At 47.4% G+C, this 16,578-nt stretch overlaps 1 protein-coding gene across 1 annotated transcript; it reads right to left on the reverse strand.

Annotated features, from left to right (window-relative positions):
* Nucleotides 1–9,057: 9,057 nt before the first annotated feature.
* On the reverse strand, nt 9,058–14,396 carry LOC117901426 (protein disconnected). The gene is made up of 2 exons (XM_034812167.1): nt 13,795–14,396; nt 9,058–10,898 (listed from the first exon to the last, which is right to left on the reverse strand). Exon 2 carries the CDS (start codon nt 10,876–10,878, stop codon nt 9,118–9,120), a length of 1,761 nt encoding a protein of 586 aa, XP_034668058.1. The 5' UTR covers nt 10,879–10,898; nt 13,795–14,396; the 3' UTR covers nt 9,058–9,117.
* Between the last annotated feature and the right edge of the window lie 2,182 nt (nt 14,397–16,578).

Here is a 16,578-nt window from a genome sequence, read left to right on the forward strand (position 1 = left end):
AGTACGTCCAATATCAGCAGGATCGGCATATAAATTGGGAGAGATGTGCAGGATATTCCTACTATCAAATCCCATCTCAGACTTGGTGCAAATCATTTCAGATTTGCTACAAATATCATATACAATTATTTTGTGCTTGCACATTGCAAATATCCCCAATTAGCGCACAGAAACTGTTAACAGAGATTGTAGATTACTTACTTGTAGGGTAGCAAACGTTCGTATATTCTCCTTGAGGTTTGGCCTTCACATGCGTCGGATGCTGCACAGAAGCGAAACGGATGCCATGACAGAAGTGACATTGATGTTGGTTGGCATTTTAGGATCTATTACAGCATCAAAGCAACCCCCAGCATCGAAAACTGCAGCTGACTGCAGCCCTTTCAGCCTTTCTGTATGGGTATGGGTACGGGTACGGGTACGGGTATCGGTTTCTGGCAAACCCAATTAGCACTTAGCCACTAGTTTGTCGGACACGAAAAGACATACGTACATACATATACTCGTACTTTTATGCTCGTACTCCCACTCGTACGCGTATGTTTATGTTGATACAACACATCAATAGAGATCCTTCCATCTCTGAGTGCCGCCGCCTTCGCCGCCGCACGTCAACGTTGGACACAAATCCATGGCATATACGACACAATCCACAAACGACACCGCCATCGCCATGCACCGCCGATGCACAGTCACACAGATCACATTATCATTATCAAAAGTGTTAGCTTAGCCCAGTCCGGGTCCCAATACCAATACCCAGACCAAGACCAAGACCAAGACCAATACCAATTCCTAACACATTTGTTGCTGCTGGATGTGTTAATTGCACTTGGCGATGTTTTCCTTGAAAAGTGATCCTTTTGCCCTTAGACTACTGCTGCACACCGCGATAACGATATGGCCCTCGCTGGATATCAGATTAAACAGCATTTGCCGACCAGCCCGACCAGCCCGACCTTGCTCGACCGTCTCGGCACTGCTCTCGGCAAATACAAACAGAACAAACAGAAACAGAGCCTCGGCACACACAATCTTTGGGTCGGTCGATCGCTCTGGGTCTGGGTCTGAGTCTGGGGTCTCCGTTTTGTCGCACGATTGTAAAATGAAATTCGGTAGCATGTTTTCACAACATGTCGCCCAATTTACCCTTTCACGGTTTCCTCTATTTATCTATCTCTATTTATTATTCTGTTGCATTGCTCTCTTGTCCATGGCCCGATGGTGCGCTTGGAACATTCGAAAGGATAGAGGAGGATATGGTAATGCAACTGCAAATGGAAGTGGGAGTGGGAGTGGAAGTGGCTGTGCGATGCACAGATTGATGCAGGTTCTATGAATACATTTGTTTACATAACTGATTAGTATTCTTCGTGATGGATGTGTCACACAAGCGGCAACAAAAGATCATCTTACCTTGCGCTTTTCGAAATGGGTTCTTGCCTTCACATTAGACTTTAATCTTTGACCCTTAATACTTTGGATACCCCTTTAATATGAAGGTTTTCCACTAGAATTCATTCTTCATTTCTCATTTGTTTTAACTTTTACTTTGCGTTGTTTACGAGTTCCTTTCAAGGATGCACAAGAAAAAGTTTACTTAAATTCCCTGACAATGCTCGTACTTCACTTGCCAATCGTTTTCTCTCATGTATTTTCGTATCTCTTCCTGTGAGACACTTAGCCAGAAGCCTTTTATGGGTTTGTTCCTTGCGCTGTGTCACTCTTCAATTCGTTGCTGGTTTTTCTTTGATTTCTTTGCTGGTTTATTTACCCGAACTTTGGCTACTTATCTTCCTCCGGTAGCTGCTTCAGCACACCCGATCAGATCTGAGTCGGCATCGGGTTCGGGTTCGGTTTCGGTTTCGGCTTCGGTTTCGAAATCCGGCAAGATCAGAGGCACGCAGCCAGCAGTTACATGTCTTAACTAGTATTTGTGTATGGGGTTTTTATGGCACTGCTAATTAGCAGAAGAGTACCGTCCGGCATCTACCCATTCTCAGCATCATCTACCCGCTCCCAAAGTGATGTCCAGGGACAGGGACAGGGACAGGGACAATCCGAAATTATCTTGTTATTGCCTGGTGGATCATCTCACTTCCCCCAAAAGCCAAAGCCGTATTTGACCATCCGATGATGCGTATGACAGGTATGGCAAGGGCTTACCTTCCCTTCCACAAAAGTAGCAATTGGACTTCTGATCTGTTGGCTCTGTTTGGTGCTGCTGGTGCTGCTGCTGCTGGGGTGGACAAACAGTGGGGAGGGGCCGAGTGGTGGATAGGATATTCCTGTTATTGTTTCATGTTGCTCTTGGGTTGCGGATGGATTGCGGATGGATGGTGCACACACAATGCGGCTGGCTCCCCTTTGATGCTGTTCTGATGTGGTCGCTGCAATTTGCGCAATGTAATTTAATTAATGACAAAAAAAAAGGCGGACGGAGAGAGAATGAACGCACTGAGAAATATGCAAATCGAGTGGCACGAGAGGGTGCGTGAGGCTGGTGGAGCGCTGCTACACACCCAATACCAACACCTACCAGCAGTCAGCAGCCAGCAGCCAGCAGCCAGGCAACCTGTCGTTGTACTGGGGACTGGTCGGGCTGCCTGGTTGGCTCCAGGTCTGGGTATCTGGGGGTCCGAGGCCTGGGTTTGGGGTGCCCATTGGCTGCTCGTGGCTCTCGCGCTGTTGTTGATTATGTTGTTGACAACGGGCGTTACGCATTGTACGTATAAGAATATATGTATGTATGTATGTGCATATGTATGTAAGTATTACGTAAATATTTACATATATAATGCAGCAGGTAAAATCAAAGGTATATTTCTTGTGAGGTTCACACTTCATATATGTATACTTCATACTGCTCTGGCAATGACTCACCTTGCTCAGATTACTGTACAATATCCCGTGCACTGGCAATGCACACACGCCCAAGGGTACAGGTACAGGTGCAGGTATAGGTACAGGTATAGGTACAGGTACAGTTACAGTTACTTGCAGGCGCAGACACGTGCGCACAGGGAGAACTTAATCTGGGGTACGGAATAACGGCACTATCTACGCTCAAGCAACAACGAAATAAGCAACTTTGTTGCTGTGCGAGCCAAGCCGCACCTTGCACGAAAATACACCTTGGACGTGCACATGCCGGCACGCACTCTCTCACACACAAACACACTGAGCAGATCAGTCATGCACACACACACGCACCCATGTAAGGGGCAGCAGCCGCATCTGAAGGCAGGAGTGAGGTGGAGAGGTGGAGAGGAGGAGTGTGAGTCTGGCGGCGTGTTTAAATTGTTGTTCGCAAAATATTTGCATTGGGCGCCAGGTATGCAAACAGGCATTTAAGTAATTACTGCACTTAATTTTTCATATTGATTTTGCAAATTTATTAAAACTTAACCAATTGTTTAATCACATAATGATTATGCCCGGCACTCACCCGACACACAGCAAACACACACAACACCAACACAAAGAACACTGAGAAACACATGTGCACAGAGCACAGAGTACAGAGCACAGAGCACAGAGACCACGGCACTTTCACGGCCAGGTCGGTGGGTCCGTTCAGGTGTCAATTCTGCCCAAGGCCCTCGCACTGTTTGTTGTGTGTGCCGAACGAGCGGAGTTGTTCCGTGGAAGTAACACTTATGGGTGATATATTACATATATTATGCAATTATTAAGCACAATCGAACTGAACATTTCCGCAGACAACTGCACTCCGCTGCCAGATGTGCCAGCTGCCAGCCGCCATCTGCCATCGTCTGCTAAATTCCATCTCCCTGCTCTGAACTATCTACCAAATATGTTGCTACTTATGGGAGAATTTAATATTTGTAGACTTATATCTCTTCTACGACTTTTTGCTCTTTTAGTGGCCAAATAAATGTGGAAAGAATATTTAAAATTCAACCATGAAACGGAAGTGGCAAGGCAGAATTTTTCTCTAATTTTATAGCAGGAATATTAAGGTGTCATTATAATATTGGAAAAACAATTGCAACCATTTGCAGCTGGTCTTTTAGGAACAGAGTTCCTTTGCTGCATTCCCGCATTTATTTGTAAAATGCTGTTTGATAACACCTAAAGAAAAGTCATTCTAAATCGGAGTTGAAAGACATTCTGGAACGCGCTCATGTGACATTCTCGAAAGGTTGTGTTTGGTGGTTCATTTGGCCTCATGTGCGTACAGCCGCAGCATGTTCCCATGAAATGTAAATTAAAATGTTGAATTAATTGCCCAAGTACTGGAGATTCGCTTCTTGGTATCGTCTGGCCCCCGTCCACGTCCCTTGTCCCACATGACGGAGATGCTCTCCCGTCGACGGGTAACAACTAACGAGATTCAATCAGCGGCCACTTTAGCAGCGTTTTCTATGTCATTAAAATTAAGTATATTTACTTACTTGGAATCCGCGTTGTTGTTGCTTTCCTTGGCTCTGGTCCATCCATCGCGATGGGTGTGTGTGTGTGTGTGTGTGTGGCCGGGCCGGCTGTTGCTGTTCTGGCTTGATATGTACAATTACCGAAATCGAAATGAATTTTATTGTGGCTCCGGGCAGTAGTAATTCCACAAACAAAACGATCCATTTACCGAACGATGATGCATCCCAGAGTAGCCTCTCCAACAGAAGCTGCTCCAAAGCATTCCCCGAGCATGAGATAGACGACCGACTTCCATGTTGACGTGAATGGGGCAAGAGAAACCGGATTGCAGGCCGACCCACTTTGGTGGCTCCAGCCCAAAAGCCACCAAATCGTATGACAAATTCAATCAACGACAAATAAGATCTGATCTGTGCTGCACGGAAACAACTTTGACTCTTTGAATCGAATCAGATTGCCATGAATGGGAGGGAGCACTGCTCCGGGTTGGATTCGTTCTCTCCCTCTCAGGGTATAGGAGATTTTCGAACTAGAAAATGGAGAGAGAGCGGAATGTCCAAAAGGAAATAGCTTCAAAGATATTCTCAAGCTCCATTACTGAGGATGTATAAACAATGTACAATCCCCATAAATCCTCTGCGCGGAGAGCAATAAATATGTAATTGATATTCCCACTGCCATTCACAGTCATAAAGGTGGTAAAAGTCGAGAATTCACTCATTGATTTCCATAAATTTCGCCACGCTCTCGTTTCTAATCATCTGTAAGAGACTCCCACCCACCCACACGTACATATTTATGAAGGTATTTTGCCTCCTTTTATGAACTGCCATATCGTACATCCCCCTGATATGATATGCTACTTACACATGTTGTATGTACGTGTGTCTGTGGTGGGTTAGCCGGAGTGATTCCGGTGGCCCATCCCCCTTGTGGCGGTATAATGTTGTGTCCCAGCCCAACCCTCTTTGCATTTTTATGAGTTACTTGTGTCATTCGCCTGTCACATGGCTCACACTCATGTCCACTGCTAGCACTGGATCTGTGGCGGCTGTAATGCCAACTCTATTTGTATCTGCATCAGTTTCGCAATCGGAATGGAACCAGAGTTTTGATCCTATTTCAAACGTCAAGTTATCTCGACGCGCCGCAACATTGCGACTCGACTTGACTCGACTCCAACTACTTGACTGTCACATCTCAATAACCCTCGAGTGGTTTTCAATTGTCTCCAAAAATAAACGCATTTGCATCCATCCATCCCCCAAAACAGACCCAGCACCCATACTCGGTACACTTTGGGTCTTTTTGGGCCCCTGCCCTGCCAATGCCATGTGCGGCGGAGTCGAGTCTATTCCAATCCTATTTGAAATGTTAATTTTTAACGCTTTGTACATTTTTCTAATATTTCATAGAGCAAAAAAAACAGGAGCACAAAAATGAAGCAAGTAATATTTTGGACAGACCGAAGGGCAAATACTCTGGAAAAAGATTCGGGAGGATTGCCGATGCATTGCATATGTTAATCCAGAGTAAAAAGTTGCAGTCCAACAAAATATTATTCGATTGTAAGATGTAAGGTGAAGTATTTCAATGTATCCAGAAGCAGAATTATCCTTTAGTTTCCAACAAAAAAAGCAATTTTAAAGCAATCTTCAAAGTACCAAATGCATGTGGAGTATTACCGAGTATTGTGTGACTTTTTTTACCCTTCGTTTTGATCCTACATGTTTGAGAGTATACCAAAAGCTCGACGCAGACATACAAGTGAAACCTTTTTTTGTTTGCCGGTTTCCGTTTTGCCACCGCCAGCCAATGTCCCGAATGTACTTGAACAAAAAAGTCACCCACTCCGCCAGCAAGCAGTCCTCCTGCCCCGGCAACTCCCTCTCCGATTCAGCGGAGTGACATCATCCAATTCAGAAACTTAAAAGTAAATAGATCCCAAGAGAGATGAGTCCCATTCGCATTCGCATTGCCATTCGCATTGCCATTCCCATTGCCATTCCCATTCGTGTATTCCCATACCCAAGCCATACTCAGACCCATTTCCATTCCGTTCCCGTTGTCTTTGGGATGCGATGCTCATGCATGAATGTTTGTCTCAAGTGACATCGCTGCCAAGGATCATCTCATAATGTGGCAAGCGTTTAGCTTGGGCTGTCTCGCCTCCGCCGCACCACGAACCGGCTGGGCTCACCGCCTCACTGACGCTCTGACGGATTGGCTGCCTGGGTTCCCGGTTGCTCTGCCACAGCGCTGCTCCAGCTCGCAGTCATATCCTTTTGCTTCAAACCACTTGACATTTTCACAGTCTTGCATCCATGTCAATTTTGCGGTTTCGGTTTCACACAACTATGTACATATCGTATGTGCAGCCGAGCTCCATTCTCCAGATGAATGTGGAATTTTTCGGCTTGGATTTTCGTGCGAATACACTGAGAGAACAAAACGGGTTTCCACACAAAGCGGGGCCTCATAGTCTTATGTATATATGTTTCAAAATATATATTTTTATGCATAATTAATTGGTTGTTCAGATCAGATATTCAGATCTCAGGGTTGGGTGTGGTTGGAAATGAATTTGTGCATCAACTAAGATCTAATATTATCTTCGTCTCTCTAAAAATGGATTAAATAGATCAGAAAATCTCTTTTCGGTTTAGCATATATTTGTCGGAGTGTACGCGTACCTCTGGGGCGGGCCTTTGAGAGGGAGTTGGGCAGCCAGGCCCCAAGCCCAGAGCCAGATCCAGGCACGGAGCACAGAGCACAGAGTGAGTGACAAAGGGAAGCGCGCGGTGTTAATGTTAATATCGTAGCATGTTTTTTTTATTGGAATGTACATAGTACACTCGTACCCGTACCCGTACCCGTACTCGTACTCGTCTGTGCATAGAGACGTGTGTTGTACATAAGAGTCGTCTCATGAGTATTTGTGTGTCTGAGTAGATACTCGGGCCGTGAGTGTGCGTGTCAGTATCTGTGTAATCTGTCCATAAGTGGCCTCAAATGCCTATCCATAATGATGATGATGATGATGTGGTTGCTTGCCATTGCCGCTGCCGCTGCTGCGACCAATAGTCGGGCATTCATCATGATGCCGGAGAGCCGAAAACACAAACAATTTATGCCGCATGTCACGCCTTCCCCAAGAGCCGCCGCCACCGCCGCCACACATGTGATAGCCAGAGCGGGAGGCAAAGTGAAATTTTTCGAGGGCGTTTCCCATTATAGATCCCATCAGATCTCATCTGTATTATATAGTACATATACGAATCAAAGCCCAGACGTGCGAGTAGATGGCCCCGACACACACTCATCAATGAAGCATCAAGAGATTTCCACAGATTTGCTGTCAAAAATGATTGCAAGTGCGCTGGGAAATGGACCAGGCATGAATTTCACAACAATATCTCTGCACAGGAGACAGAAACATATTGCAGTCAAGGCAAAGATTTTATTCCATTGAATTCCCACATAAAGAGTCATTTTTTTGGCCTTACTTTGCTTCTAAAATGTCGAACCTAATTTTTCCCATATAAAAAATCCAAAAATATTCAAGGGTATTTTACTTTTTTGTGTTTAAGATTTCATCTTTGACAAAATGTTTCCACACCATGTTATTTATCCCTTTAAGACGTTAACAATCCTTCTACCCCACACACAATGTGTGGGATATTTTCCAGATATTTTAAGGAATTTATCATTTCGAATTTCTTGAACAACTGGAGATCCTTCATCCTTTATCCCAGTATCCATTTCCCTGTAGATGTATATTTTCCACATAATCAAAAACCAATTTGTTTTATATTTTTTTTGAATTTTTGAATTTTGTTTCGCTGTTTATTTGTTAATGAAAACTTAAAATCATGTTGTAATACACAATACACAATGCACAATCAATCCTTGTTGCAGGGAGGGAGCAATATTTCCTTCACGATAGAGAGCAATAACATTTCTTCACCTTTCACTTACAAGTCTAACTGCATAGTAGGGGGGGGGGGGGGGTTATTTAACACAATCGGATATGTTTCCATAGAGCTTTTTAGTAGTACATTCAGTTTATAAAATACATTAATTATTGACTATGAAAAAAATTGTTTTGTCTTAGAACTATTTAATATATTTTTTGTTTTTTGTTGTTTTGTTTTTATAGTTCTAATGTTTCGTTTATAAATATCAATACTTCGTTGCACACCGCTCGAGATGTGATTGAGAGAGATGGGTAGGAGAGGGAGGATGCGTGGGAAAGTCTGAAGCTGATTCCACCTTCGATTCAGTTGGCATTCATTTATTCATTCACACACTCATTCGCACACTCATTCGCTGCCTGCACTGAGGAACGGATTGAATACTTTTTAGTACACTTATTTGTCGCCTTATAGCTACCATTATACCTACACAAAAAAAAGAGATGTACACATATTTGGGGGACACAATATAACACAAGTACGAGCAGAAAGCTAAGTTTTGGAGCAATTCCAGTTTGTAATACCCATCGAGGCAGATTCGGGGACGGCTGCAGTGCCGCACCGTCGGCCGGGCAGTGGGTGAGGCGCGCGATGAGCAGGACTCTGTCCGCCAGGCACGCCCCCAACGCCCTTCCTTCGACCGCACCACAAGGCCCACAATAAAAATTAAAAAAAAAATATATTATTCATAATAAAAAATAATAAACATTTGACTAAGGATCCTTCGTCCTTGACTGCCCAAAGCTTAGACGGAGATGGCGGCATTCGTCGGGGGCAGGTCGCCGTACGGCGCCGGCGACTGCTGCGGCGCCTGCTGCTGGTGGTGTCCGCTGCTGTGGTGATGGTGGTGGTGGTGATGGTGGCTTCCGCCTTGGTGGTGATGGTGGCTCTGCTGCTGCTGCTGCTGCTGCTGCGTCTTGAGCAGCATCGAGCGGTACACCTCGGACAGCAGGCTCCACATGGGCGGCGCATTGGGCGACTCCAGGGCGCCCGGCGGCAGAAAGGCGTTGGGCGGCTGTTGTTGGCTGGAGGCGGTGGCAGCCGCTGCCGCAGCGGCCGCAAACATTTGCGTCTGCAGCAGTCGGAAGTGATGCTGCTCCTCCAGTTCCATGGCCAGCGGCATCGGCAGACTCAGCGGCAGGGACAGGGACAGTGGCTGTGGCTGGGGCTGGGGCGAGTGCTTCCTGGTCGGTGGCGCCGATAGATCAATGCAGGCGGAGGCTGCCGCCAGTGCCTCGGAGCTGTCGCCGTCCATCTCCAGCTCCATTTCCATTTCCATTTCCATTTTGATGCTCGTCTCTGGGTGGCCGAGCGTGGAGGTGGAGGCACTGCTGTCGCTTCGCTTGCGCTTGCCCAGCAGACGCTCCATGGAGAAGGCTCCGCCGCAGGGGCTGGACGAGCGCTTGATCTGTTCCCTTTCCCTTTCCCGCTCTGGTTCCTGCTCCTGCTCCTGCTCCGGCTCTGGCTCTGCTTCGCGTCGCTTGTGCAGGCTAAAGTCCAGCGGCTGGTCGGCTGAACGCTGCTCGTCGGCACAGGCGCCGCTGCTGCTGCTGTGGCTGGTGAGGCTCAGGCTGCAGTGCATCTCCTCATCCGCATCCGCATCCGTCTCGCTGGGGCACTCCTGGCTGGAGGCAGCCGGACTGGAGCTGTTTGCATGCATGTCCACGTACACGAAGACACCGTCGTCATCGCCATCTCCCTCGGCATCGATATCAGCATCAGCATCAGCATCGGCATCTCCCTCCTCCTCTGCATCGACATCATCTTTGTAGAGGCGCTCCTCGCGCTCCTGTCCCGCGGACAGCAGTCCCAGGCTGTGCAGTCCGGAGCCATGGCCGCCGCCGAACATCATCGCCGGGGCATAGCCCACGCCCGCAGGATGATGATGCGAGGCATGGTGGTGCGGCGGTGGTGGTGGCAGCAGTCCGGGAAAGGCGGCCGGCAAGCGTCCGGCGGCGGCCACAGCCACGGCAGCTGCTCCGGTAAACACGGGGAACTGCTGGGCGGTGCGTCCGTCATGGGGCGAGATCTTGCGGCGGATGTGGGGCGAGTGCAGCTTCGGGTTGGGGTTCGCACTGTGCCGATTGCGGGACCTGCGCGAGCTGAACACCATGTTGCAGCCCTCGACGGTGCACTTGTGCATCTCCCGCAGATGCACAGCCGAGAAGTGAATCTTGAGGGCGCCCTTGTCGCAGAAGGTCTTGAAGCAGATGGAGCATTGCACGCGCTTCTTGCCTGTGGCCGGATTGATGAACTGTCCGGCCAGGTTGATGGGCGGCGAGCCCCACCGCTTGGGCTTCGAGGAGCTGCTGCTGTGTCCCGCACCCGAGCCCGAGGATCCACCTGGGGAGCTGGCTGGCGAGTTTGTGGAGCTGGCCATTCCCGGATGTCCATGGGCATGGCCATGTCCATGGGGATGTGAGTGCGAGTGCGAGTGTGAGTGTGAATGTGGGCCATGGCCGAGCAGATAAGCGGGTGACATGAACGGATTCATTATGTGCTCCATTGCTGTGTTCGATTTGGTTCCTGCAAAGACAGAGAATGAGAATGGAAAAGTTTGGCATCATTAGAGCGGCTTTCGCATGGCAGGCGGTGCAGGGGCTGGTGCGGTGGCGCGGGGCAAGTGTAAGTGTCAATCAGGGAGTCGCTCAAACGGTCAATCAGTCGGCGTACAGCGCGAAATCCTAATCGCAAACTTATGCCACAACTGGTCGAGGCGGCGGCCTGTGGCATGTGGGGGGAGGGGAGGGGAGGGGAGGACAACTTTTGCAACTTTTTGCTCTTCGAAATGTTATCGACAAAAGTCAGCCACAAAGACTCGGCCCCTCCCCTGCGGAATGGATCCCTTTTCTCCCCTCCTGTGTGGGACTCAATTAAATCGAGGACAGGTCAACCGGGGGTCAACAAATCTGTGCGCAAATCGAACGGGCAACAATCCATCAATTAAATGGGCTCAACAAGGAGCTACGACAGCAATTTATAGTCAAAGATGCGGGAAAATCCATCGAATCAAATGCAGTGCAACTCTCAATCATCGAAAGCTGATTCCAAACTGACTTCTATGCATTCCCCGATGAGTTTCACAATTAAAATGGATAATTGGGAGCAAACTATAAAGGAAAAACTGCCTGAAAATCGAGTCAACATTTCTTGATCTGGCTGCCCATCCCCAATTTCCATTCCCATTCCCATTCCCAAAGTGAAAGCCAAAGGAGCTGCTGCTGTTGAGGAAATCTCCTCGTAGCGCTGGTGACAGAGCGTCGGCAGATCTTTCATGTCAACAACACAGTTGACCACAAAAGTACGTGTACATACATATGTATGTATGTACACAGGGGGCACCCCATCATGTGTTGCCTCATTTGCTTGAGCGAAATCTTTTACAGCTTTTTTGGCTGCCATTAAAATCGCCTCGGACAACGACATCGACGAACGACGAAGACGCAGACGGCGACGACAACATGCGGCGATCAGAGCCACAGATCCGGAGACGGAGATGGAGATGGAGACAGAGAGCTTTTGCTAGCACCCAAATGTGATCCAAGCGACTTTTTATTGTTGGCTTCGTTTGCTACCGTAATTGTGAGCAGCAGCCAGACGTAAAAAGCATCAGCAGCAGCAAGAGTGAACCGCACCAGTAAAGGCTATACGAAGCTGGGGATACCCTGGGTTGCACGACAATATTTTCTAAAGATTTTCTACGCTGCTCCTGGAACCATTAACCATTGAAATGTGTGGGCGTTACTCGTCCTACTATTTGCACTACAGCTGAGAGAATGATCTATACCTTGAGCTGAGACTTCTACAAGTGAACATGCGGAAATGGTCTACAGTAAATGTGTTAAAGATCAGGTTGATAATACCCTTTCGTCCAGGGTATTCGCAAGCAACGATGGACGGACATTGGTTTAGCGGAGAGACTGAGCGACTGAGGGGACTATGGGCTGGGGACAATTGTTAACGCGGCAGAAACATCATGCGGATGATGATGATGATGATGCTGCTGATGATGATGATGGTCGTGTGAGAGATGTGTTGTGGCCGGGGCTATCTGGAATCAATCTTAAAAGTCGAACACATTCGACTAGCTAGCCGCTTGCCCAATGTCAGCTAAACAATTTCAGAGATACTCAAAGCCAGCGACAGAGACAGAGACAGAGAGAGAGCGAGACACGGATACATTGGGCGGTCTGGGCGACTGGGGGACTCACAGCAGAGAGGGGCGTTCAGTTTTTTTCTTTTTTTTTATGGGGCTCATTAGTAACGATAACAACAATAGCATTAAAATGCGTGTATGTACGCGCAAGTGTGTGAATGTCTGAGAAATGGATAGCTCGATGGCTGGTTGGATATATTGAGGTGAGTATCCATGCCCAGGTACATGGGGATAATTATTTTTGTCAAGCTCAGAAAGTGAGAGACCAGAGCGCGCAACAGAGAGAGAGACAGAGAGAGGGAGAGACCGAACAGATCCAGAAGATTCAGAGAGAGAGACAGGGAGAGGAAAACCCAATCACAAACTTTTGATGGCTTGGACGAAACGTTTTTTTGATTATCGGCAACAGCAGCAGCAGCAGCAGCAAAATGTTGAAAGTTCCCGAACAACACAGCTACAGCTGCAGCAACGAGGCATGCCCCAGAGATGTGACCACTGCCTATAATTGCAGTTGTAGTTGTTGTTAATAGTAGTACATAATAATGGCCAGCAAATAGCAGAGGCCCGGCCCGGCCCGGCCAGTCCGACCACGGGGAGCAACGGACCCCAGAGATGATGGTCCAGCAGAAACATCATTCCGAAAGACAAAAATCTTAATTACAACTTTGACATTTTAGAGACTTCCACAGAAGAGACCAAGAATCCCAGCGCTGGGGAGCGGTTGATGTAATGGATACTCCGATGTGGAATGACAATGCTGATGATGATTATGATTGCGTATGCGAGATCTAACATCACTTGTTTGTATGACATACAACAGTGTGAAAACTGTAGAACTTTGGCATTTCAGAAGGCAAAAGTGAATGTTTTTGGTAGGAATATTTCGATACTCGACAGGGCATCCTGTTGCCACAGTTCCATAAATCGGAGCTAATAAAATCCCGAAAACTATAGAGATTCTCTTCTTAAAAGAACAGACCCCTAAAGTCACTTTGTTCAAGAATGTATCTATTCAATTTATGTTTTTAAGGTATGATTCCCAAAGTACACAATTTTAATACCGAAACCGATCTAGAACTCAGGTTCAGTTGCTCACTTTTGTATCTGCCAATGAGAACATTTTGTTTTAAGATCATTTTGCGAAACACAGCACAAAGTCCTAACGGAAAGCCCAACTGCTTTGAGAATCAACTCTTGGGACAGGCGACAACTGCCGCCGGCAAAGCAGCGACAGTAGCAGGTTTGGTACCGTACTCGTTTACATACCTTATTGTTTAGTTGTTGTTTTTGTTTTTCCTGGGGATCTCAGGCAGGTTCCCGTTATACAACTCTTGCCTCTTTCCGCAATATTTTGCGCAGCACTTTTCCTCAATGCGGTGTTTTATTTTCGTTTGGCTATTTGAAAGGTTTCTCGCGGACTTTCGTTGGTTTTGTTTTATTTTTGGTCACAGTTTTATTGCATTTAAAAAAAATTGTTTGCCGGAAAACAGCGTATATTTTCCATGAGTCTTTGTTTCTGTTGTTATTGCATTTTGTTGTAGAATTTTTATTGAAAAAGTTTTGTCGTCAAGCACTGTTTCGTATTTGGAAAACGGCGACGGCAACGGCAACAAGAAGTCTCATGCACACACGCGCACGCACACGAAAACGAGAGGCAGAAACGCGGTAACAGTGTGTAGGTGACAGCAACAACGAGCACACAGCACAGCACAGGACAAGCAGTAAAGTAAAGTAAAGATCCACTCGTTCGGGTGTCGTGGGTGACACTGATTGTCGTGCAGGCCGAGACGAGGCTGCGAGGCGGCAGAAAGCAGAAAAAAACCGAAACGACGACAGCGACGACGACAAATGCGACGCACACACACACGCAACGTGGCAGCGCAGCGCAGCGGGGTGGGTGACACTTTGGTCTCTCGCTCTCTCGCTCTGTCTGACTCCTCTCCAGCGGCAGCGACACGCAGCAACGGACAACTGCCACACAAATGTCTACCTGAAGCAGAGAACTGTTGCCGTAGCCTGATGCCAGCGACTCTGCTGCTTCTGCCGCTGCTGCTGCAGGCAGCGCTGCTTCGTCAGTGTGTGTGTGCTGGCTGAGAGAGTGTGAGAGCGAGAGAGGGTAAATGCGCTATTGGAATTGGCCTTCCCTCAAGCGTTGGCGGCGGCGGCGGCGACGGCTGCCTGTGTCACATTGTCGTCGATGGGTCATTAGACACACACACGCACGCACGCACACACAGCTTGCTGTCCCGCTCACACGAGCCCACTCTCGAGCGAACCATAGAGAGCGAGAGCAAGTGTCGGCAAAGCAGTGCATCGGCTAAGAGTAGAAAGAGCTGGAAGGCTCTCTTAAGCAGTGGCAACAATTTTTATTATATGTCATTATGTGGTGTGTAGAGAAGAGAGACGACCCCCCATCACCTCCCCAATACGCACACACACAATCAAACTCGCATTGGAGGCTAATTCCTGACCACAAACCATATACACCATACGTACATGAATACTCCTCTATATATAGGGCGGATCCCCTTGTGCGTGTGTGCTAGAGCAGCGTAACTTCTTTATATTCGGCTATCGCCTGCCTGCTCCCACAGTGTCGTCTGAGTGGATGGACCGTAGCGGTGGGGTTGACATGCGACTTATTGTCTGTGGGTGTGTGGGTGTGTGTGTGTGTGTGTGTGTGTGTTTACTGACCAAACACTCACACACAGACAGAGATTGTGTGGAGGCTCCTCTCTCACGCACTGCTTTAGCTCCCTTGTCATTCGCTCGCTGAAAGGCTAACGGAGCGCTCTCTCGGTTTCGGTTTCAGAGCTAAAACGAGTTGGTTGTGTGTGCTGCCGACTGCGCTGCCTCGTTGTCGGGAATGGAAATGGCCAGCCAGTAATTGTCGCTGCTATGCGCGCGTGTGTGTGTGTATGTTCGTGTTCGTCTCAATATTGACCAGAAAAGCAGCGCTGCCGCTGTCGCTGCCGCTTCTAGTGCCTCTGTCGCCGTCACACGTTGCTTTTTTGCTCGTTTCGTTCTTTTAAATTTTTGTCATTTGATGTCTTGTGTCCACTGTGTGCCGTTGACGCTGCCCGCTGTCGCTGCTTGCTGCCCGATGCCCGCTGCCCGCTGTCAACCACTGCCACTCGTTGGACAGGCAGAGACCAACCGGTAATGTTTGTGTCCGTCCCACTCTGGCGCACACCAATGGCTGATCCACACTGCTCGCTGTGTCTCTGTGTGTGTCTCTCTCTCTCTCGCTCTCCCTCTTTCTCTTGCTATGCGATTGCGCCACAAATTGTATGCTCTGTCTCTCTGGGTGTGCGTGTGTGTGTCCCTGTATGGGTGTCACACAATACGACACTTTAATATGGGGGCGATTTTCGCCTGTCTCCCTCTGCACCAATAGTATTTGAGCACTTTTTTGGGCTGGCTGGTGACAAAGGCCCCGAAGAGTCGCCGTCGTCGTCGTTGTCGCTGGCGTTGGTTGCCGTCGGAGAGCGGATGCTGCTTCTTCTTCGACTTTGCTTAACAATTTCTTCATTTTTTGTTGCTGCCATCTCTTTCACTCCTGGGCTCTTTTTGTGCGTTTTGTTTATGTAAATTGCCACACGGGTACATGCATATGTATGTATCGCATGTACATTTTAACATAAATACATGTTGATTTCTGTCAAATTGTCAATAATAAAATATATTATATTCACAAACTTGGTCCTAAAGCCCCATTAAAATATGTAAGCTAAGTTCACTTTTCGGTAGTTTTGGGTTTTTTAAATATTCCTTAAAGATTCTTTAAGAGAGATGATTCTTGATCAAAGTTATTCCAAAGTCTCTCTAACATATTGAACTATCTTGACAAAATCACAGATATACAAGGGCCTCAAAGGCTGCCGCTCTTGCATCAGTTCCTTCCATTTTTAGTGTTTACTCTTTTGGGATGATAAATATACATATACATATGTACATATGTAAGTACATACATAAGTACATAATGTGGTACATATGTATGTATGCATTTAATGTATTTAGCACTGCATAGTCACACTCGCTGTAACTCAT

The sequence above is a fragment of the Drosophila subobscura genome, chromosome A (assembly GCF_008121235.1).
Source record: "Drosophila subobscura isolate 14011-0131.10 chromosome A, UCBerk_Dsub_1.0, whole genome shotgun sequence".
NCBI lineage: Eukaryota > Metazoa > Arthropoda > Insecta > Diptera > Drosophilidae > Drosophila > Drosophila subobscura.